The sequence below is a fragment of the Nicotiana tabacum genome, chromosome 9, assembly GCF_000715075.1.
Source record: "Nicotiana tabacum cultivar K326 chromosome 9, ASM71507v2, whole genome shotgun sequence".
NCBI lineage: Eukaryota > Viridiplantae > Streptophyta > Magnoliopsida > Solanales > Solanaceae > Nicotiana > Nicotiana tabacum.
Genome location: NC_134088.1, coordinates 84354114 through 84376923, shown reverse-complemented (window position 1 = coordinate 84376923; position 22810 = coordinate 84354114). Strand labels below are relative to the sequence as shown.

The window sequence follows — 22810 nt, the reverse complement described above, 5'->3', positions numbered from 1 at the left end:
TATTGGATAAAATTTCCTCCAGTGTTGTCTAGCCAGAGCTAACAATCCACTAAACATTGCCCGAGAACATATAAGGAGGCAAATGATCTACATCCCTACCGATGTGGGAACTCGACAATTAGTTTTTTCTTATGAAAGATTTTCTGCTGCAAATGAGCAATTAGAAGTTATTCCTTATTTTTTCTAGGGAAAAGCAAATGTGCAAGTAGCAATTTTTTCACCGGGCATTTAGAGCGCAGACAAAATAGCATGATCAAGAATAAGGATGGGTTTGGCTTGATACCATGTATAGAAAATGGACCTTGGGCCTAACTCGACCGTAAAAGCTAGCTCGTAAGATGAGAATTGCTCAGCACCATAAGGAGACAACAGTCTATTCCCTCAACCAATGTGGGATATTTAAAACTCCCCACACATGGACAACATAACATTGGGGCTCCAACATTGGGTAAACCAAGAATACATGTGTTTTCGCTAACACCATCTTAAGAAAATGAACCTTGAACCTAAATATCCCTCTAATACCATGTTAAGAAAAGAGAAGTTGTACCTAACTCAACCCCAAAAGTTAGCTCATGAGGTGAAAACTATCTGAATTATATAAGGATACAACAACACATCATCAACCAATGTGTGACCATAAATGAAAGATAACTTGGCATTGTAAATTGCTATTTACTTTCTAAGGGACCACATGAATACAAGCCAGTGGTGTCCGCATCTATGAAGCATACATATCAGGGTATGAACACCAAATGACTAGAACGGCTACAGTGAAAACAATGAAAGGGTAGAAAAATCAAGAAGAATAGCCATGTAGAAGGAAAGAACCCACACACAAAATATTAAGCCTTCAATTGAACAAGAAGCTGGGAAGACAAAATGTAAATTGCAAGGTCTAATGGCAAATGAACGTACTTGTAAAACATGATCTATTCGACCATCTTCACTTCCAGTTAATCTCTCCATCATAATTGAACCATACGACCTCTCTTCTTTCTCCTGGTACTCTTGGGACTCCTCTGCAAAAAAGTGCCACATCAGTACCTAGAAAGATAGGAAGCTAAAGTGTTTTTTTTGTTTTTTGGGGGAGATGGAGGCTCCAGCTTGAATTAGAGCTGATAGCTTCTGTGACTGAGAAAAAGGAAGAGGAACTTCTATAATCTAAAAGGAAGAAAGCAGACGAATAAGAAATGCTTGCTTCTATTACCATCTTCGCCATCGTTGTATCTTGATTGACAAAGAGTAATCACCTTTACCTGATTAAAAATTGTCATTAAGATCCAAAACTCATTGGCATCATGAGACCTAATAGAAAACCATAAACTAACCATAGAAAATAAGGCTAACACTAAAACGAGCAAATCCACCAATCTTATGTAAATGACTTTCAATGACAGATGAGTTCACGCCACACCAACCAAATAGGGAGGAAAAAGAAAACGTGGAAACCTCCTTTCCCCCACAGATATGATGATATTTAAAGATTCAAAGCTTCGCACTTGTGGGAAAAAAAGCATGTCATAAAAAGCTATATATGAAGAAGACACATTTTCAGCATGATAATTGGAAGGAGAATATCAAGTTATAGAAGCATAATCCAAGTCGTTCAGTTCATGGTTTCAACACTAAGCTGATATAAAACGAAACAAATAACTGTTCTCCATTTCAAGCAATCAAGTCAGCAAGGATCTCTAGTTTAACCAGCCATTCATTGATATTGTAAGGTCATACGAGGATCTCTACTTTAAACAGCTATTCTCTGAAATCTATTAAGGTCATTTGTAATTCAACCAGCATAAGACATTAGCAGCAAGCCGAAGATTTAACTCTTCATGTGTCTATCTTTGCAAGGTTACAGGACATCAAACTTCTTAATGAGTGATATAAAATCTTATCATCTCAATTAAACATACAACCCTGTATCGTAACACAAACAACTAGGGAGAAAAATTAAAAACACACCTTTACAGAATTTATATTGTTCGCAAAAGCCTGTGAACGCAAAGCTACTTCTTCTTTAAATTCCTGCACCAAACAGTAATAGGATGCACATTAATACAGATGGTATAAGGAACCTAACACGTTAATTATGTTACTATGGAGGCCTTACCTGAAAACCAATATGCAGTCGTTTCCCACCTCTGTGATAGGGTATTATGACGGGGCGTTTGTTGAGATATTCTTTACAGACAAGTGGTTCTAATCTGAACTAGGAGAGAAGCAGGCATGAGCTTGTTTAACAAAAAAATTGACAAAACATAGCAACAATGTCGACTATGAAACCTGTATGCCACGGGATCACAAGGGTGGAAAATGTTGAACATTTGTCGACAAGCCGGCATCTCTTCAAGTATGTTATCCTCTTCCCAGTAATCATTCCCCTTGCCTGCCATACCAGGATAAAACAGAAAATAAAAAATGATAACTAAGTGCAACCAGATGCACCACCATCTTTAACAGAGAGAAGAAAAGAACTGGCATATTTCATACTCCAAACTTGAGTTGCCTAGTACCAACAAAAGAAAATGAGTTTAGATGTCCCCCATATAAGTAAACAAGGCATCAAAAGACACCAGCCACCGCCAACATACAGAGTTTATAGGATCCATAGGATACTTGGAACTTGCAAAACTAAAGGCAACACAATGCCCCAGGAGGAGTTGACAAACATTTCTTAATGTTACTCAAGTAAAAAGAAGGATAATCTTTCTGCTGCATGATAAACAAAGATTAGGTTGACACTGCACACAGGTCAGCGGATTTTGATGTTAGTTAAAGTAAACTTAGTTGATCTATGAAAACTAACACTAGATGTCTTACTGAAACATTCATGCAAACAGACAATAACCTTATAGGCTTACTCCCTCCACAAGATTCAGAGTAAAAATAAGCAATAAAATCAACATGCACTTAAATATAGGCAGTAGAAGAATTACCGATCCCAATACGAGCATTGCGAAGAGAAAGAAAAACACCAAGAGGGGATCCAACAGCGAAATATGTATCGACCTTCTCATAAAAGAATCAAAGAACGGAACAGCCAAAGTTAGAAGATGTCTTGGAGCTCCTAGAGGAGCTCAAATGGAGAATAACAACGAAAATTAAAAGATCAAATTATCAGAAACAAGTTAATGGATTCAAAGAAAATTGATAATTACACTATATAGCAAAGCATCTTCTACTAGAGAAATGATGAAAGCATAATACAAGCATTTAGAGTGATGAAGATTTCAATAAGGTTAACGACTTTATTCTGGAAGCATTTAAAGAACATTGAAAGTCCAGCTGCAACATCCAACCAAGACCTGCCAAACCCACCCCAGAAATAGTAGAATCTTACAATGGAGAAGTATTACCTTAAATTTCAACTTTGTGTATCTTATTTGCGGAGTATAACTCTTCGGTGAATCACTCTCCTCATGAGAAAGCCTTTCAGAAGTAGATTGATTTCTTGTAACTGTGTTTATTCCTCCATTTTCTGCTTACATTACACATCCCATTCCAAAAGAAATTTATAAGGTCCATTTACTTTGATACTCAAGGAAAATATGCTTGAAGTTTTGGAAAGCTAAAAACTAAGCTCCATAAATGGTTATTTATTCTGTCTAGCTGTACCTTTCTTTACATACTCAGATTCTAACTCTTGGATTTTCGCTCTCAGCATATCAATCTGGACCAGTCTCATTGAGGAAGAAAATAAGTAGATATAACAGATTAAAACAAATGAGAAATTTCATGCAGAAAATGAAATGCCACTACCTCTTCCCTCAGTGAAGTGATTGTTCTATCTTTGTCACTTTCAGATGCTCCCTCATCAATTGTCTTTTGATCAAACTCAACTATTGCATCTTCCATTTTCTCGGCATCAATTATCGTGTCCCTCTCATAGATATTATGTGTCCAATCAATAGGAGGCTCACGATAATTTTCAGTCGCTGAGGAATCATTAGATTGCTTGAAATCATCGGTTGCAACTGGTTCGTCTGAGTCTGATGAAGCAGGAGGACCCACTGGATGACAGAAATCCTCTGTACAAGCTTCCAGGGGGTCTGAGGAACTCGGTTCTGCCTTCATTTTGTCTTTATCTGACAGATTACTCTTATTTTCTCCCCTAGTAAAGCTTTCATCATCTAAACGGGAGGCAGAGTTGTGGTCGAAAGATAGGTTGCTCTGATCCTGCTGAGATGATTTATCCTCATTTTGTTCTTTGTACAACCACTCCATGGGAAAAGGGGAGGAAAGTTTTATTTGGTGGCATAGGATATCATATGACAAGACACTCCCAAGGGAATGACCATATAAGGAAATCTGTAAATTTTACGAAATTTTAATATCTTTAATATGATCTGTTTACATTGAGTTCTTAAAAAATAAGCAAAGAAAACTTTGCATGTTCAATCATCTCTATACCTTTCCGCTATAACCGGGATTCCTCTTAAGAAACTTTAAGTATAACTTATTCAACTGGTTGGAGACCTGAATAGAGAATAAACAATTAGCTCCGGACACTAATGAAAATTATTTTTATTGATTTGTGCCAAAGACATTTAAAAGTAGGCAGTCGATAGACCATAATGAGTGCTAATGCATATCACATGAAGCAAAGGAAAATTAATGGGTTAATATGCTAAAATGGCATCTACAGAATGAACTCGCAGAAACGAAGAGGATAACAACTATGCCTCAACCCGTAGGAAGTTGGGTTCAAGCTACATGATTGTCCATTTCACTCAATTTGAATCATTCCATTTCCAGTATTCATTATTCAACAGTTAATATTAGAGGTTTACTACAATTTCTGCCAACACATAAATCTTTAAACTAAAAGAATCCTAGCAAACGCTGAACCAAGTTTTAGCCTATTATAGTGACTAAGCTTTAACCCCAACTAGTTGATATCGCCTATATGGATCTTTTGCTTCCATTCTGTTCTATTTCTGCTAAGTTTGCATGGATTTTGAGAGATTATAGGTCTTTTGGGACAAACTTTCTTTCCATGTAAGTTTAGGTCTGTCTCTCATCCCCATTTAACACTTCTAATCATCATGGTTACACACACCCATAGACCGGTACATTTGGATGTCTTCATAGGTATTGAAACCAAATATTAACGACACAGCAAAATGAGGGGTAAATTATTAGAAAATGAGATAATTCATAAATCATAATAAAAGCTCGTCAGGTCAATTTGACCAAATTCTTTGCAGAAAGTCATGCTACTCATGCAATACCCTAAGTCCCACAGGAAGGACATTAAGAGTCACTTTCTAGTTGTGTCACTATCCTTACGCTTGGGAAGCCTTCTATATTGTCATTTTCGTATGGCAAAATTGGTTGAATTGTTTGTGATGCCTTTAGTGCTGTTCCATTACATGTCTCTCTTTTTTCTTTTTCTTTTATTGAGAAGCAGAACCTTCGATCCCTCAAGTTAGAATAGACTACATTTGATATATTTTTTCCACATTTCTATTCCAGCATTACGATTTATCCTGCATGCCTAGTGGCCATTCAGTTCTCTTAGAAGCAACATTATTTGTATAACAGAAAATTTTCTCAATATAAGTTATTTTATGATTTGTAGTTAAAATTCAGTAAATAGTTTACAATAGATTAACTTATAACTTCTTTGAGTGATTTACACGCGTATCGTTTCATTTAAAAAGGAACTATTTCTTTGCAACATTGGAAGAATGCAGGATTTCGTAATGACAAATGCTACTGGGCATTTCCTTCCCATCACAGCAAAATTTTAAGAAAGCTAAACAGACAGTAGAGATTCAAAGAAGAAAGGGATTTGTGATAACCCGATAGGTCATCTTATGTTTTAGAACCTAATTCTACGCTTTGAAGCCTTAAAAATTTCATTTTTACCCTCCTCGATTTGCGTGCGCAGTCCGGGTGTGTTTCCGGAAAGCTTTTATGTTAAAAACTGTGAAAAATATGAAATTTTGCTTTGAAATCCATTTGAGTTGACTTCGGTCAACGTTTTGAGCAAACGGACCCGGATTCGTGTTTTGACAGTCCCGGTGGGTCCATATCGTGATTTGGGACTTGGGTGTATGCCCGGAATCGAATTCGGAAGTCTCTAGCCCGAGTTATCGGACTTTGTTGAAATTTGAAAGTTAAAGGTTTAATGATTTTGAAATGTTTGACTTTTTGGATATCGGGTCCGTATTTTGGTTCCGGAACCCGGTATAGGTCCAATACTATATTTATGACTTGTCTGTCAAATTTGGTGAGAAACGAAGTTGGTTTGACGTGATTCGGACGTCCGGTTGTTAATATAACAATTCTAAAGTTTCTTCAAAATTTCATTTGATTTTGGTGTCCGATTCATAGTTCTAGGTGTTATTTTGGCGATTTGATCGCGCGAGCAAGTTCATATGATGTTTTAGGACTTGTGTGCATGTTTGGTTTGGAGCCCCGAGGGTTCGGGTGAGTTTCGGATAGGCTACGGAGTGAATTTGGACTTAGAGCATTGCTGGTGTGCTTCAGTTTTTGTTGCAGGCCTCAGATCTCGCAATTGCGAGATCAATCATCGCATTTGCGACCACTGTTGGGTTCGCATTTGCGAAGAGTAGCTGGGGAGGCCAGAGTTCGCATTTCCGATGGGAGCTAGAGCTGGGGGGGGGGGGGGAATTCTTCGCATTTGCGATCACTATCAACCCAGAGTTCGCATTTACGAACTATTCTTCGCATTTGCGAAGAAAGCAGAGGTGTGATGATTCTCGTATTTGCGATGAATTCTTCGCATTTGCGAACCCCAGGTCGCAAATGCGACATCTGCAACTGATCAAATATGACTTAGACGGGATTTTTGGTTCATTCTTCAAATTTTCAAAACCTAAAACCTTAGAGGCGATTTTTCCAAGACTCTTTCTTCCCCAAATCGTTGGTAAGTGATTCTAACTTATTTCCTTTCAATCTTTCACTACATTTCACAAGTTTTCAACCTAAAATCTAGAGTTGGTGTAATTGGGGGGTTTTGGGTAGAAATTAGGGATTTAGACCTCAAATTGAGGTCGGATTCCAAAAGAAAATCACATAACCGGGCTCGGGGGTGAATGCGTAATCGTAGTTTGGTCCGAATTTCGGGTTTGGACCAAGCGGGCCCGGGTGTGACTTTTGTTGACTTTTTCAATAATGGCCTAAATTGAATTCTTTACAATCGTGGGTAGTTCCTAAGGCTTAATTTGAATCGTTTGGTTGGTAAATTGCTAGATTCTATTAGTTTGAAAGCTTGTTTGAAAGGAAAAGCCGTGGTTGAGCTTTGAATTTGGTCTTCGGAGAGAGGTAAGTGTCGTGGTTAACCTTGACTTGAGGGAATAGAACTTGTTTGTCTATTTGCTACATGTTTAAATGTTGGGGAACAACGTATATGTGAGGTGACGAGTACTTATGCGTTGTAGTCGGGTTAAAGCATGCGGGTGGGGCTTGGTTTCTTGCAATTATAGCTTCATTTGTTCATGTTATCCATGTTTAGACTAGTATTGTTAAATTGATCGTTCTTATCATGTTTACGGATCTTCTAGTGATGATTGAGTATTGATTCCGAAGTTGAGGTTGATATTGTGGAACTAAATGTTGAAGTAAGGCTTGTACTTGTTATTCTATCTCCCTGTTGTTATTTGTTTATTTCATTATGATAAGGGAGAGTGTTAATGCACGAAGGGTGATGCCGTGCCATATTGTGAGTGTTAATGCACGAAGGGTGATGTCGTGCCATGTTATGAGAGTTAATGCACGAAGGGTGATGCCATGCCGTTTCTACTGATTTTATGGTGAGGTTGAGAGTAAAAGCACGAAGGGTGATGCCGTGCATTTTTCCTTTACTGTGTTTACTTGTTCTTATTGGTTCATAGTATATTGGTTGTTCAAGTTACCATTTTGCTGTAGTTTTCTATCTCGTATTCCCCTCAGCATGTTCCCCATCCCAATAGTACATGTTTAGCTGTTATTTGTACATATACTGTTAAATTGCACAGGTTTGTTATGTAGGTATCTTGTCATAGCCCCGTCACTACTTCGTCGAGGTTAGGCTCGACACTTACCAGTACATGGGGTCGGTTGTACTGATATTGCACTATGCACTTCCTGTGCAGATTTTGCTATTGGTCCCAGCTGATCGAGAGGCGTAGCAGCTCGGACTAGTTCATCGGAGACTCAAGGTAGATCTGTTGGCGTTCGCAAACCTTGAAGTTCCCGTCTATCTTCTCAGTTCTTTTTTTTTTACTGTTTCTTTCGTTGTATTTCTTTCAGACTTTTACTTGTAGTAAATCCTAGAAGTTCATGAACTGTGACTCCAGATCCGGGTGGTAGTAATAATTAAGTTTTTATATTATTCCGCACTCGTTGTATTTCATTTTAGCTTATTTGCTGTTATTTACTGAATTGAATAAGGATTGGCTTAATAATTCTCTAACGTCAGTTTGCCTAGCAAGTGGAATGTTAGGCGTCATCACGGTCCCGACGATGGGAATTCCGGGTCGTGATAGGATTCCCTTTTTCTTAAAAAGGCATAAAATTTTATTAAATGAACGAACGTATAGGGATACCTATGATCAGATATTTCCGTTCAGGGTGGGTTTGATTATAAATGAGGCGGATTCTTTTATCCAACCAGGATTAGCCACGTGTATTTTTTAGGTTGGGATGAAGGATCTAACAGGTGAGGGGTAACTATGGTCTAAAAGTATGACGGTAGGAGTAGTTATACTAAGAAACTGAAACGGAGGGTAGATGGAGCTTATTTTCGATAGTACAGGGACAAATATGACCCTTTTCCGTTATATTAATTTACCCATCTTCTGAAAATTTAACAAATATAAGACCATAAGAGTACACAGTTATTTTCCTAACATTTTACAATTAATAGGAAAGCAGTAGGTTATATGAACCAGTTGATTCACATATCAACAGCCAGGAAGTGAACAACTGCCTAGTGTAAATAGTGTTATTACGGCGAATTTTTTTTTTCTTTTTTCCAGTTAAGTTGTTATTAGGATAGGATTTAAGGAAGACAACACCGGTTTGAAAAGAAGAAAACAGGCAGCAAATCAAACAAAAGAGCAAAGCAACATCAGGAAGAAGAAAGGACAGTGGGAGAAAACTTGAACAGGAAAAATCAAATTTGAAGTACCGAGTCAATAATCGCCTGGCAGTAAATGGGGCTCATGTAATACAGCACATCATGCACTGTTGCACTCAACACCTCACGCAATCCTCGCACACCATCTAAAGTAATTTTTTCAACTGTGGTCTCACCACTAAGCTTTAAGCCCTTTCTCCACTGGTGGTACCCACAGTCGAAACATAAAAACAACTGGTGTTAGTTCACATTCACAAATCAACAGGAAACAGCAATGGACAGACTTATGCAGAAGAAAAACCCAAAATATCATATGACAGGAATGCAGAAGATAAACTTAAACATGCTAAGGGACAAGGGGGGGGAAAGGCATTCTTGTAATTAACAAGAAATGTTTAATCAAAGCTCAAAAGAATATAACAGGAAATCTTAGAGCTGCAGCAAAGGTGATAATCAGAAATAATTCTATTGAGCACCACTAAGCATAAACAACCTTGGTACCCTCGATTTGGCCTACGTCAGCCTTTTATAATCTCGAGGAGGACCCCCAACCAGAGGGCAGATCACAAATGGTCTCAGATCGCTAGGCCCGAATCACATGTCCAGTAGATGATTCTACTTACTAATTTGAGATGCTTCTAAGCTCTAATGCTCATCGTTATAATAAACATTTGTTACTTGCCTCATTAAATTCCTGCTATGCTCGACCCAAACAAACCATACTTCCGGCCCCGAGCTATTCCTCGTAAAGTCATAAGATTTAAAACCTGAGTTGTAATAAATGGTATCTTCTCCCATATTATGTTGAACTTAACTTTGGATTATGAAACCTAAAGATTCCGGCCAAGTTACTGAAATATCCTCATTGAAAGTTGACTAAAATGATATGAAAAGTTAAAAGGAACTAGCCTCGGGAAATGTGCCTTGGAGCATTTTGGAGGCTCTTCCAAGCAAATCGGGGATGCCTTCTATTGATTGAGATCTTCCGATAAAGTAATTTTATATAACAAAATATGGTTGAGATCTCTATAGTTGTAGTCCAAGGTAGCGTCAAAAACAATTTCTGAACTCTTTTCATCACAAGGACGAATGATTGTTTTCATAACAATATACCAAAATAAGAAATTTAATAGACCAACTATGAAAGCATTACCTGGCATGGGATAAAGAGGACTCTCTGAGTGCCACGTTGGTACGGGGTTAAATGTCGTTCAGCAAGGATTGACGTGATATGACGAAAGTCACTAACATCATCCACAAGATTTGATTTTTCCAACCTTTGACCAATACCATGAACCATGAACACCAGATGTCGAACAGGGACCTATACCAGCAGGATCCAGTTATAAAGGTTGTACTAAAAAGCTACCTTAGAACTTAAAAGGAGACCATTCTTTAAGGATGTCAAAAGTGGAAAAGATGAGAGTCTGGTATCTAAAATTAGACATCACGAACAAGTTTATGGATAACTTCTTTTAGGAAACATTAAAAATTGCGACTAACTTGATCAGCAAAGAAAAAGGAAAAACAAAAACAAAAATTAAGTTAGGGGAAAATTGATTAAACAAGTAATTACTAAATTCTAAAGAATATAGATAAAGACATATCATGCAGATAGAACCACCTCAATGATTTGGACAAGATTAGTTCGTCTTTTCTTCACATAGACTATCATCATTTTTAATCAAAAGATAATGTGAATTCATGCACAAAGATGAAGCGATAGGCAAAGGGCAAAGCACAAGACCGTATACAGAGGTTGGACTAGCTAAATAAATGCAGAAACCTTTACTTCTAAAAAAAATTTTGCTTCTGTGGTCATTTTAGTATGTAGCATTCTCTCCCTAAAGGAAATAACTGATGCAAGAAATTGGCAGGACTGAAAAATTAAAATAGGTCATGCAGCTCTTATGTTGTAAGCACAGTATGCTGACCTGTCCCAGAGCTTGTTATGGTGTAGGATAAGATAGCGGTGTATGTTAGCGATGCAACATAGCACATATCAGCCAATTTAGACATTTTTCAGTGTGCTAAAGCTGTGATCATCTTCCAGATCAATACACAATTAGCTCTTAGATATTACTCTTAAGCTTTACGTTAGGACTGATTCCCTACTTTAGCTAGCATTTTCTCGAGCTTGCATAGTTCCTAAATGTATTTTTTCATTTGGTATCAGAGCTAGAGGTCCTTGGCTCAGTTGGTATTGATCGTAAATAGCGTCGGAGACAAAAGATCTAACGGATTTGTTACAAAAACTCTCTGCAGAATTTGCTTTTGAGGCAAAATCAGATGGAGCAAGCCTTTGTTGAGTTCAAAGGTAGTGAGCAAGACTAGATAGAGTTGAGGAGCCAGCTTTCCCTGGAATTTCAGGCAAGACTTGGTTCTCCAAGTGCGATGCCATGTGCACACAGAGAGCAAGATGACGTACAGCTCATGTTACCAGCAAGGTAACGCCATGTTGACTCGTTCTTCTAAGTTGGAATTCCCTCGTTTCAGTGGCTCGGATCTGAAAACGTGGCTTTACATAACACAAAAGCCATTTCATAAGCTCGCTTCAAAATACAACAGCTCTCAACAGATTTTGCAGAAGTTGGCCCTATAGCTTCTTCTTCTAGCATACTTGTGGATACACCCTACCTTCCATGTCTCTCAACCCAAACCTTGCCATTAAACTATGACTCAAAATAACTACCCTCCTATTATTAAGGAAAATGACATTGTATAGCCGTTATAAAACTAATAGCCGAAAAAATGTATCAAATTTGTATATTTTTTGTATATATATACATTTTGTATGTTATATACAAAAAATATACAAGTTTTATATACTTTTTCGGCTACCAAATGTAAATAGTTTCTGGCGCGGGCTAAAAGTGATAATACCCCTATTATTAACATCACTGGCCCACATTGCCCTCAACCCATTGCCATCCTTGATTGCCGGCTTGTCAAGAAGGGAACAAGGTTGTTCCACAACTCTTTGGTTCAATGGTAGTCAACAACACCAGAGCATGCAACAAGGCAGAACTTCCACTCTGTGTATGAAGTTTCTTATTCAAACTTTGAGGAAAAGGGTTGGTTTATGGGGGGAATATTGATGCTATAAATTGGCAGGACTTAGGAATTAAAACAGGTCATGCAATTTTATGTTGTAAGCACAGGCTGATGATGGGTCCACAGAGTTTGTTATGGTTTAGGATAAGATAGGAGTTAGTGGTGCAATATTTTCCAGTGCACTGCAGTTATGATCATCTTCCATATCAATACAGAAGTACTTGTTAGTTATCAATCTCAAGGTTTATGTTCAGATTGAATCCCTACTTTAGCTTAGTATTTTTCTCAAGCTTGCACAGTTCCTGGATTTGCCTTATCAATAACTTCATGACTTTGTTTGACCAAATCCCAGTGTTTGAAGCCAATAACTGATCTGATGTTAACAGAAAAAGAAAGGATCCTTAAATACTTTATAAAAACACTGCACAGTTCAATTGCAAATGAACATATAGTAAATAACATGAGTGGGTCAAACATAAGAGCCTAGCAAGGTAAAATATTCCAAGAAGTTTACACAAACTTAAAGATTAGTAAGGACAACCATAAAGGTAATTTCCAAACTTGTTATCTAATTGCTAACCGGCAAAGAAAAGCAATTTCAAAGGTCCTACAAAATAAATGTAGTAATAGCTCCTTATGTCCTTTTCTTTTTTGAAAAAGAATAATAGCTCCTTATGTCCTTTTCTTTTTTGAAAAAGAATAATAGCTCCTTATGTCCTGATTTTGTTATCCTTTTATATTTAAAAAAAGAATGTCCCAAAATATGCACACAACAGTCAAAAGAAACTGACCGTCTATTTATGCGGGTCAAGTACATAATACACTTGTTATTGTATTTCCTGACATGATTTCGAATAAGTTTACAGTTTAAAAGGCCAAACTATGGTTATTTCGTAATAATTTAAGAAAAAGTAGTGAGAGAAGACTTATTTACTGCACTCACAGCATAGTCTAATATAATAGAACGGAGTATTCATAGTTCACTGAGTGAGGTTAACATTTAAAATTAGTTATTTTCTTGATCTTGCAAACCGAAGTGACAGGTCGCAATTTAGTTTAGAGGGGCAAAACCTGCCAAACCATAAGAATCTTACCAATTTCCAAAGTACCAAGTACCATTAACTTAGTACTTTTGATGCCTTTCATATCTACCTTCTCAATCAAGAACAACTAATACAAGCCTACATGATAGGTTAATATTTTAAGGTCAAGACAGGTATTCCCTAGTTTATGTGCCATTTGCTTGATGAGTTATATAATTACAACACATACACTTATATAGTGAACAAGAAGCAATTGGACTACCTGTGAGCAGTAATCATCCATTTCTTCCTCCTTTTGTTGACGTAATTCGTCCTAAAAGAAACAGATGCGTGAGGTGTGCAATTTCAGCAGTGAGGAACAAGAGAAAATAGATTAAATCCTAAATATCAAGCCCCCTGTGCACCAAAGTCAGTGTGCACTCTTAACGATCTTAGCACAAAAGGCTCATAAACAACTTCTTATCAAGGATACCACTGAAGAACACATGAAAGCTACCTAAAAGGAAAAGCAAATCTCTTTTCGAGATAATAAAACTTTAGCATATGCATGTCATAGTGAAGGCTTTTTAGTATAATAATTGATCCAAAAGCAATATACAACAATAATCTCAATCCCAAGCTAGTTGTGGCATGCCACATAAATCCTCACTATCCAAAAGCTAAACACGGACGTAAACACACGACTGACCGGACTATTGTTCATGTATGTGTATAATTTCTTTAAAGCTTGTCAAACTTTCTCTAACTCACTTGAACCAGCAAATAATTATTCCTTCCTTAAAAACCTCTTAGCAACTAATTTAGTAGTACAAGCCAATGAAAGTCAAGAGAATGCTGTAAGTATATGTTAGAATGTTCAAGAATCACTCTATGCATATAGGTTAATACTATAGGATATTCTTCTGAATTGTTATGTATCTTTTATTTGATAAGGTGAAGTATTTGTATGCAATAACAGTACCAAGAAGATACCAAAAACAGCACAAAAATCTGGACTTGTTTAAACAAAATAAGGGAGCCCAACAAGTCCAGGGTATCTTTTATGCTAGTTACCAAAAATTCATTCAGCCAAAATACTAAAGTTTTAAATACATCTGTATTCCATATAAGTAGTAATAGGATCTTTTTCCCCCATCAAACAACTATTGTGATAATTAGGTACCCCGATATTTGAAAAAAATTCCTCATCTTTAATAGCTTAAACTTCTGTATAAAAAACCTCTTGTATGTTGTTAACAATCAACTCTATGCAAGTACTCTCTTTTATTCTCTTATACTTTAAAATAGTATTCTGAGAGAGACTTAAGCTGTTATGCCTACCCTGCCAAAAAACTCCCAATCGCTCCACAAATTTAGTAGTCTCACCTAAATTTTATGACCATTTGAGTGACACTACTCTTCTTACCAATGATGACTCTAGCATCCCCATCACTGTTCTGGTGTTCTCTAGCCACTACGCCGTCCTAAATTTATGGCAGCGTATTGCAAATATGTCTAGGGTTGATTTATCCATCAATGTCAGCTAACCTATCAAGTAACACCCAACAGCTAACTTGTCAAGACAAGTTAGTTGTCTGAACCCGTTAACCTGTTAAGTTGATTAATCCATATTTGTTTGGTCTGCGTAGTGCTGCCGTTCAACAACACACCATTGTCTAGTCAGTGTCACCTTTGACACATCAGCCATTCAGCGCCATGTCACTATCCATTTAATTGCTCTTAAAAGGACACTTCTATTACTTACTTTACGTCTATAACACACCCACTTATATCTGACCCTATTCTTTCTATTGAGCCAAGCAGCTCGTAATTTTTTGTCAATGGGGACAAATAAGAACTGAATTCAGAACCTCTATTTTGTTGGTACCACATTGAATTATGTGACCAACTCATCTAAAAACTTAAGCTATTAGAGAGAGTGTCAACCTTAAACAGAAAAAGAAAATATTCTCGCGTGCTTGGCCCAATAAAAAGAATCACGCACCATACGATGGGGCAGTATAGACATAAAATAAATCAATTAAAATTATCTATAATAGCTAAAACTTTCAGATGCACTGATCCCACAATTCAACAATGGCCACGCAACTATCCAATCAGTTGTCATATCATTGTCTAATCACAAGTGCCTCATCTTCAAACAGTAGCTCCTCTTGTCATACTCGACTCCACTTTTTAGTTTTGATTCGCAAACTCAAGTTGTTTAATTATCTCAAGTTTTAGAGGGAATATTAGAAGTCAATAAATCAAATCAATTACTCCCTCCGTTCCAGTTTATGTAACACTATTTCCTCTTCAGTCTGTTACTCTCTTCCAAAAAGAATGACCACTCTAAATTTGGAAATAATTTAACTTACACTTCCCTTTTACCCTTAATGACAAGCATTATAGCCAAACAAATATAATGTTATATTTAAAACCACAAGGTTCAAAATGTTATGGCATGTTTAAGTTCTTTTCTTTCTTAAACTCCATACCCAATCAAACAAGGGTCACTTAAAACGAAATGGTGATGTATATGTTAAAATGTTCTAGATTCGTTTCATCTGTTCAGGTTAATAATATCTAACATTCTTGTCAACCCTATCATAAGTAGAACTCTCAGTATTCAAATATTCTTTATTTAATTACCTTCTCTTTTACACAATTACAATATTATAATTTTCTTATTCCTATCATAAGTAGAAATCTCAAATTAAGTATGCCTTATTTAATTACTTTCTCCATTACATAATTTACAACATTATAAACTTTTCTTAGTCCTAAAGTGTAAACTCCTATGCAAGGAGCCCTTCTGTATGGCTTTCATAATTAATTCAATACAAGCTCTCTTTTATCATTTTCTCACAATCGACAGATAACAACAAGAAGACCCACAAAGGAGGATATTAGCATGACTTGCCTCCTCCTGCCAACTTAGCTTCTGCAATTTCCAAGCCAGTAGCTTTTTGCAATTTGAAAGCTGGTACAAGCTTCACGACACTTAATTGAATTTTCCAGCACAGTTGGAATATAGCATTTTATGAACCAAGTGATCAAGTCTACATGCATGCAGTCCCAACCCAAATTTTCCCAAATACAAGCTATTTTTCTTGAACTTTTTTATTTTTTACTTTGTTTTTTATTTTCCAGTTTTAACTGGAGGGAGAAGCAAAGGCATTTTCTCTCTTTCCTTTTATAGCATTTGTATCAAACAATTTTAAGTCTTTCACGCTACTCCTCCCCCACCGTGGCCACTTAAAAAAGAGAAGATGCAATGAGACTGAGCACCAGAAGATCATCAGTAACAAAGGAAACCAACATCAGTAAACTTGATATCAGAACAAAGAGAACCAACAGTAGTAAACTTGATAGTGTATAAATGAGTGCCTGTGTTGGTTTTGATGACTGAGGAGGAGCATATCCACGCCTTAACTTAACGCCATTCCCCCCAAATCCCATAGCACTAGAGAAACCAGACGCATCAGCATTTAGCCAGGCTTCCCAAGTATCATCTTCTCCAGTGAAAATAGCATGCAGTCCCTGCATTGTGGTAAGCAAGTGCATCACTAACAGTACGACTCAAAACACATATACAAAAGCTCCATAAATTCAGCAAACTCATACTGGGGTGAAGCCCTGCATATCGATCCGAGCTGCATAGAGCCCAGATGGCTGAAAGCTTCTTCTATGCCAAACCTGTGGCAGCCAGATAAAACTCATCAACTTGTATTGAGGGAAAATTTTAGATGCTCAACAAAAAATGAAAAGGAGCATAAAAGATTTAACACAAAAGAAAATGCACATCTTGGATTAGCAAACGAACAGATAACAAGGTACAATTTTCACATGCATTTTATTTTTGGCAGTAAGTAGTAGAAGTGCAACATCTGCCACATGCTGCCAGATATTCTCTAATGGAACATGTAGAAACAACGCACGATTAGAACAGTTACATATAAATCTTTGCAGTCAACATCAGATAAGCATACATCAGATGTGCCACTCTTAGTGATGCCGAATACCTTACTGCGATATGCAAACTCCAACTGTTCAGCAACATCTTCACGCAGTGGAAGCCAATCCAGACCCCCTTTACGAGCAAACCAGTGACCTCTTAAGACACGACGATTTTCTCCGGTCCAGTAAACAGGAAAACAATGTCTCTTTACCAAATCTACCTACAATGATGAGGATATCCATTATTCAGGAATTTATTTTCTTTTAAAGCAGGAAGAGGATCTGGGAGAGGAGAAGACTGCAAGACATCTTAGAGAACCATAACAACAAAAATTTTATTTTGTTATTATTGATAAAGCAATAGTTATATTGGCATCACGGGAAAGTCCCGCTATACAAGTGGTACACAAAAGAGCAGTGGACTGCAAAAAAGATATGATTCACTACAAATGATACTCGATCATCAAGACTAACAGGGACCTCATTATTGAACCAAAAATTCACTGATTCCAATCTCATCATCAAACAATCCAAGAATTCCTAATTCACGTAATAAGTTCCGACACAATGCAGTACCGATCTTGATCACCGTCACAAAGAGTTTCAAGACTTCATTCTGGAAAGTAATCTACTTAGCGCGAGAGAAGAAACAGAAGTGGATTTAACACAATAGAAGCAATAAGCTAATCATGCATGCACCCACAAACTGTTTTCTTTCCTCTCCTTTTTCTAATAAGACACCCACAAAGTTTTGGAAGGATATTGCTTTTCATGACAAGTTTTTAAAAATAAAAATAGAACTGTTGTCGAAATTTGTTGATTAACAATGTTAGATAATGTCAACTATTAATGTGTTAGAATGTTAAAGTTAGCTTAGCATAGTGTTACTGTCAAGCTAACTTAAAAGGAAAGTGTTGATGTTAAGCTAGTACTTGTAAGTAATATGAGATGTGGTTTGTATCCTTTAACTATAAATAGGTGTCTTGCACACTTCACTATCATCACATTATCTATTTATTCTTTTGATTCTCCCAGTTTAATAATATGGTATCAAAGCTTCGTCAATCCTGGTGGAGACATAAGAGGTTTCCCCTGTCCAGTCAAAGTTGCTCTGCACTTTTATGCTGTTATTATTCTCAACTTTTCTGAGTGACTGTTCTAGCTGAGCCACTCTTATTTCTAATAACCATTCCAACACCTTGCACATCTTCCTGGTATTAATTGGCGATATCTCTTAAATCGCCGCTTCATGCTACTATCCTATTCACTATTTATAGCAACTTCTTTAACAAAATTTTGATGGCTTAAAATTTCTTCAGAAAGATTTCCGCAACCAAAAATTTTATTAATAAGACTCCGACGATCGGAATTCAGAACTTTACAAGCGGTAAGCAAGAGAAGGAATGGACAAAGGATACCTCATAGAGGCCACCCTTAACGGGGACCCCAACTCTTTCTTCTTCAACTGAATACTCTTCACCCAATTGAGAGCTCTCCGAAGAAGATTTTTCTGATGCAGGACTGAGTAAATCTGATGCCCCCTTTGGGCCCTCACTGCACTCTGCATACTCTTTCCACCAACAAGAAAGTAACTCATCCTCTCTCTACAGAGTGCAAACCAATTAATGGCTCATATATCAACATAAGATATTTCAAACTTAATGGACACAAAAGTCTTAACATTATGTGCTCTTTACTTCCTTTTTTGGGGGGAAGTACACGATGACCATTTTTAAACTTAAACTTTGCATAATCAGGCAGAGGTGAAGTAAATATGGAGCAATAAATATTTATCTCGACCAACAATTGATGAACTAACTGGGTCATAGATTAATTATTTTACAGATGAGTACTCTTAAGTCTTAATAAGCAAAACACCAGTCAGAAAACATTACCTGCAAGAATGAAGCTTCAACTGCAAGAGAATCTCTCATGCCAAATCTGAAGTAATCACCCTTCCCCACTATGTCTGCCTGAGGGACTGCTGCAGCTGGCTCTGTGCAAAAGTGAAATCCACAAAGGACAACCTAGATTTATACATGAATACGACAGCTCATGCTCATAGTAACTGACAAATCTATAATAATTAGACTTATAAGTTTAAAGAAGATCTGCGTCTTATTGCAGAATTTCTGACTCATGAATACACTTTATACCAGAAACTACAAACTGACTCATCAGGATTGATGTTTCTGATTGTATGATAGTGAACTAAAAAAAGTTTCTGATTGTATGATGAACTCCTTTGCAGAACATTGAATCTATGATTGAATTTCACTTACTGTTACAGCTGACTTACAGAATCTGCAGTGCTCTACTGAGAAAGTTTATGTATGTTTTTTAGTCCTGGCATCTTTTATTTTGATGCTGCAGAAATTGATTTCAAAAGGAGTGCAACATTTGGAGAAGAACAAATCTTCCGAACCAAAGAATCAACAGCAAAAGCATAAACAGAAGAAAAAACTAGCAAGTTGCTTTTCCAATTGATTGTTCATAAGGTAGTCTCAAAGCGGAATGATATCATGAGCCAAATATGTGGCCGTACTCCTTTGAGACAATGTATCAACGACCTTCTATTTCAATTCAATTATTCAATTACTCGACTATGCCTCAATCCAAAACTTGGCTACAACAATATGAATCCTGTACATCCATTCAGCTTTATTCAGGCCTATTTCATTTTAATAATCTGTTTTTAAGGTATTTTAGGGTCTATGGATTCTCTAAAGCAAGGGATTCTTTAAATTTCACACGATACATTGTCATACAAGTCTCCCACCAATCTAAAACGTCTCCTAACAAACATAAGACCAAACGTAAGCGTAACAACACAACTAAGCCGTAATTCCAGCTAGTGGTATTCCACTGTGTTCTATTTTCACCTTTTAACTAACTTAACCAAAAAAAGAGAATGTGTCCCACATCCTACATCCACTACAAGCACTTCAACACAGTAGCGGAGCCACATAAACACCCTTCGTCCGAAATTATATTGTGTATATAGAAAAATCTATATACTGCATATATAGATCAAATTTATTTTTTTACATATTAAATCTTGAACACCCTTAGCGAAATTACTGGTTTCGTCACTGCTTCAACCAGCAGAGAACCGAAAAGCAAGAAAATTCAATGAGATCAAACCAAAGCACTCAAACGACTATAAGAGGGATTTGCAAAGATGAATGCCAACATTTGGACCTAAGAGGTTTAGAGTTAGAGCAAAAACATACGATTTACAGCCAAAGGCAACTTGCAGAAATACCAACGAACATCACCACCATCTGAGGGACTTGTAGTCTGAGCAAGGTACTTTTGCCTACCCTCTAAGTGCTCAATTTCATCTGCTAACCTTCTAATATTCGACGGTGTGTTCTTCAACAAGTCAGGAGATGTTTCATCAACCACCCCACCTTTAGACCCAGAAACAGATGCCATCCTCAACCCTCCCAAAGTCCAAACACCTCTCTACGAGCCAACTATACCTTCAAAAGAAAATGAGTTTAAGTTCACAGTGTAAAAAAATATCTATACAATAAGGTCACTTAAAAAGTAATTAGCTTTATTTAACAACAACAAACCCAGTGTAATCCCACAATAGAGAATCCTACCGATAGAGAGGTTGTTTCCGGTAGACCCTCGACTCAAAAAAGATTAACAGACATGAACTCCAATAAATGAACACTTTGAAGAAATGTCAACGGATATGAACACCAAACAAAGTTATAAAACACCTAGTAGAACTTAATCAAAAGATACAAAACAGACAAAATAAAAAGTGAACCAAAAAGAAATGAAGCAAAAACACAAAGTGGATGTGTTCAAATTAGAAAATTAACAATAACCAACTTCTGGGCACTCAACAGAACAACCTGTAGATCAACACACACACACACACACACGAAAACTCAACGTGAGTATGATTGAAATGGACAATTAACAAGAAACAGAACACCTAGAAGGAATGTAACCAGATGTGAACACTCAACAGAACAACTACAAGATCAATGAAAGTTCTAAAAATGATTTTTTTTTTAAAAGATCCAAAAAAAAAAAAAACTCAATTGGGTGTGATCAGAAATGGAAAATTACCAAACACCAGTTTCTGTATTGACAAAAAAACAGATATCAACTCCAAGAAATGTACTGACCTGAAACTGAAATTGGTCTAAATAAGACTGAAGTTAAAATAAGAAAATCTAATAGTGGCATGTAGAAGGTGATAATTAGAAGGAATGGATGATTAAATTACACTGATGCTATAACAAAATTATTACATTGTCAGTGCATATAACTTAACAGTATGCAGCATCGGTATTAGAAATCCTTGAGTTTTTCTTTATGTCTTGAAATCCTTTTTGCAATTCATTAAATAAAAGGCTCAACTGATTCACGGGCATGAATTAAATCATGCCCAAAATTGGGAAATGGTAATTTGTTGAATTGAAGATAGCATCTAGGCTTGGTAACGAAATTCACCTGAAATGGACGATGAAAGGGTTTTCTGGATTCTCTTCTATATTATTGTAACTCTGTTTTCTGTCAACTTTAGAATTTAAATGAGGAAATTGAGTCGTGTGGAAGAAGGAGAAAATGGAATTGTATTGGAAAGAAAAAGAACGGTAGGTGGAAAGGCAAGAAATAGCGAGAAGAGAATTAGTTAGAAGGAATATTCTGCTAAACCCCATAAGAGAATTAAAAATGAAAAAAACTAAATACCGCTAATCTCATTCTAAATTAAATAAATTACATTATTGAAAGTTAATGTGCTGATGGATGATAATACGACGACAAAAAAATATATAGTTGGATGAAAATATAGTGACCAAAGATGAAACAAAACTGCCTTTGATTTCAAAAATATGTATTTTCCTTTATAAAATAGTATTTTGTGTTTACTAATATATCAAATTACAATTGTATTAATTGCTGATTAAATGAAAACATTGCCTTTAATCATTCATTAAAATAAATTGAGAATAATAAACTATTGTTATATAATTTATTTCTAGTTCTTTATCCAATACTATTAGTCTAGCCCAAAAAAAAAAACTATCAGCCAAAATTTACTCGGACTTTTTATGTGCAAATTCGTGTATATCATATGAATAGATAGTGAGTTAATACTCAAACATCCTAAAATTTTAAGGTACTTTAAGCATTAAATATAAATTCCACCTTAAATATAAATCTTGGGTTCTAATTTCTCAAAATAATTTTTACTCGTATTTTAAATTATTCTCTAATCTCAATATTTCATCTTACACTTCAAGTATTAACATCACACTACAAATAGTAACAAAATGAATAAAGAAAACTCAAGAATACCGTGTGGTTGTTGGATGCTAGACCTTTTGAATCCTTTGGCGCCTAATTAGACACAACTTATTTCCTCCCACAAATTCGTCTTGAAATGGGAGTGAAAGATAGCAAAGGAAGAGATTTAACAGTTTAGTATTGCACAATATATTCTAGGGAATATTTAATAAGTTTGTTGTGATTTGTGAAATATATTTTGAAATATTATTGGTTCCCTAAGTTACATACTTTGACGGGAAAAGGTCTGAATAGGTTCCTCTACTATGGTATATCGTTTAAATTTGTCCCCCGTTATATTTTTCATCCTTAAGTATCTTTACCGTTAACAAACTATTCAAAATTGCCCGAGCACCAACGTCGCAGG

At 36.3% G+C, this 22810-nt stretch overlaps 1 protein-coding gene across 3 annotated transcripts in view; it reads right to left on the bottom strand.

The window, feature by feature from the left end:
* LOC107794212 (phospholipase SGR2) overlaps positions 1–21803 on the bottom strand; it is a 33954-nt gene extending 12151 nt beyond the window's left edge. The window contains exons 1-20 of one of the 3 annotated variants that reach the window (XM_075221797.1): positions 21607–21803; positions 20361–20612; positions 19023–19123; positions 18546–18731; positions 17193–17348; positions 16795–16866; positions 16558–16710; positions 13451–13501; positions 10245–10415; positions 9143–9292; positions 4414–4479; positions 3763–4311; positions 3619–3673; positions 3360–3481; positions 2940–3012; positions 2287–2389; positions 2114–2207; positions 1966–2028; positions 1211–1259; positions 919–1022 (exon numbers count right to left, since the gene is read on the bottom strand). In XM_075221797.1, the coding sequence (XP_075077898.1) occupies positions 919–1022; positions 1211–1259; positions 1966–2028; positions 2114–2207; positions 2287–2389; positions 2940–3012; positions 3360–3481; positions 3619–3673; positions 3763–4311; positions 4414–4479; positions 9143–9292; positions 10245–10415; positions 13451–13501; positions 16558–16710; positions 16795–16866; positions 17193–17348; positions 18546–18731; positions 19023–19123; positions 20361–20565 (2523 nt within the window). In that variant the 5' untranslated portion in view covers positions 20566–20612; positions 21607–21803. Of the gene's footprint in view, positions 1–918; positions 1023–1210; positions 1260–1965; positions 2029–2113; positions 2208–2286; positions 2390–2939; positions 3013–3359; positions 3482–3618; positions 3674–3762; positions 4312–4413; positions 4480–9142; positions 9293–10244; positions 10416–13450; positions 13502–16557; positions 16711–16794; positions 16867–17192; positions 17349–18545; positions 18732–19022; positions 19124–20360; positions 20613–21404 lie in introns of all 3 variants that reach the window. The other 2 variants (XM_075221798.1, XM_075221799.1) reach the window with 2 other exon arrangements.
* Between the last annotated feature and the right edge of the window lie 1007 nt (positions 21804–22810).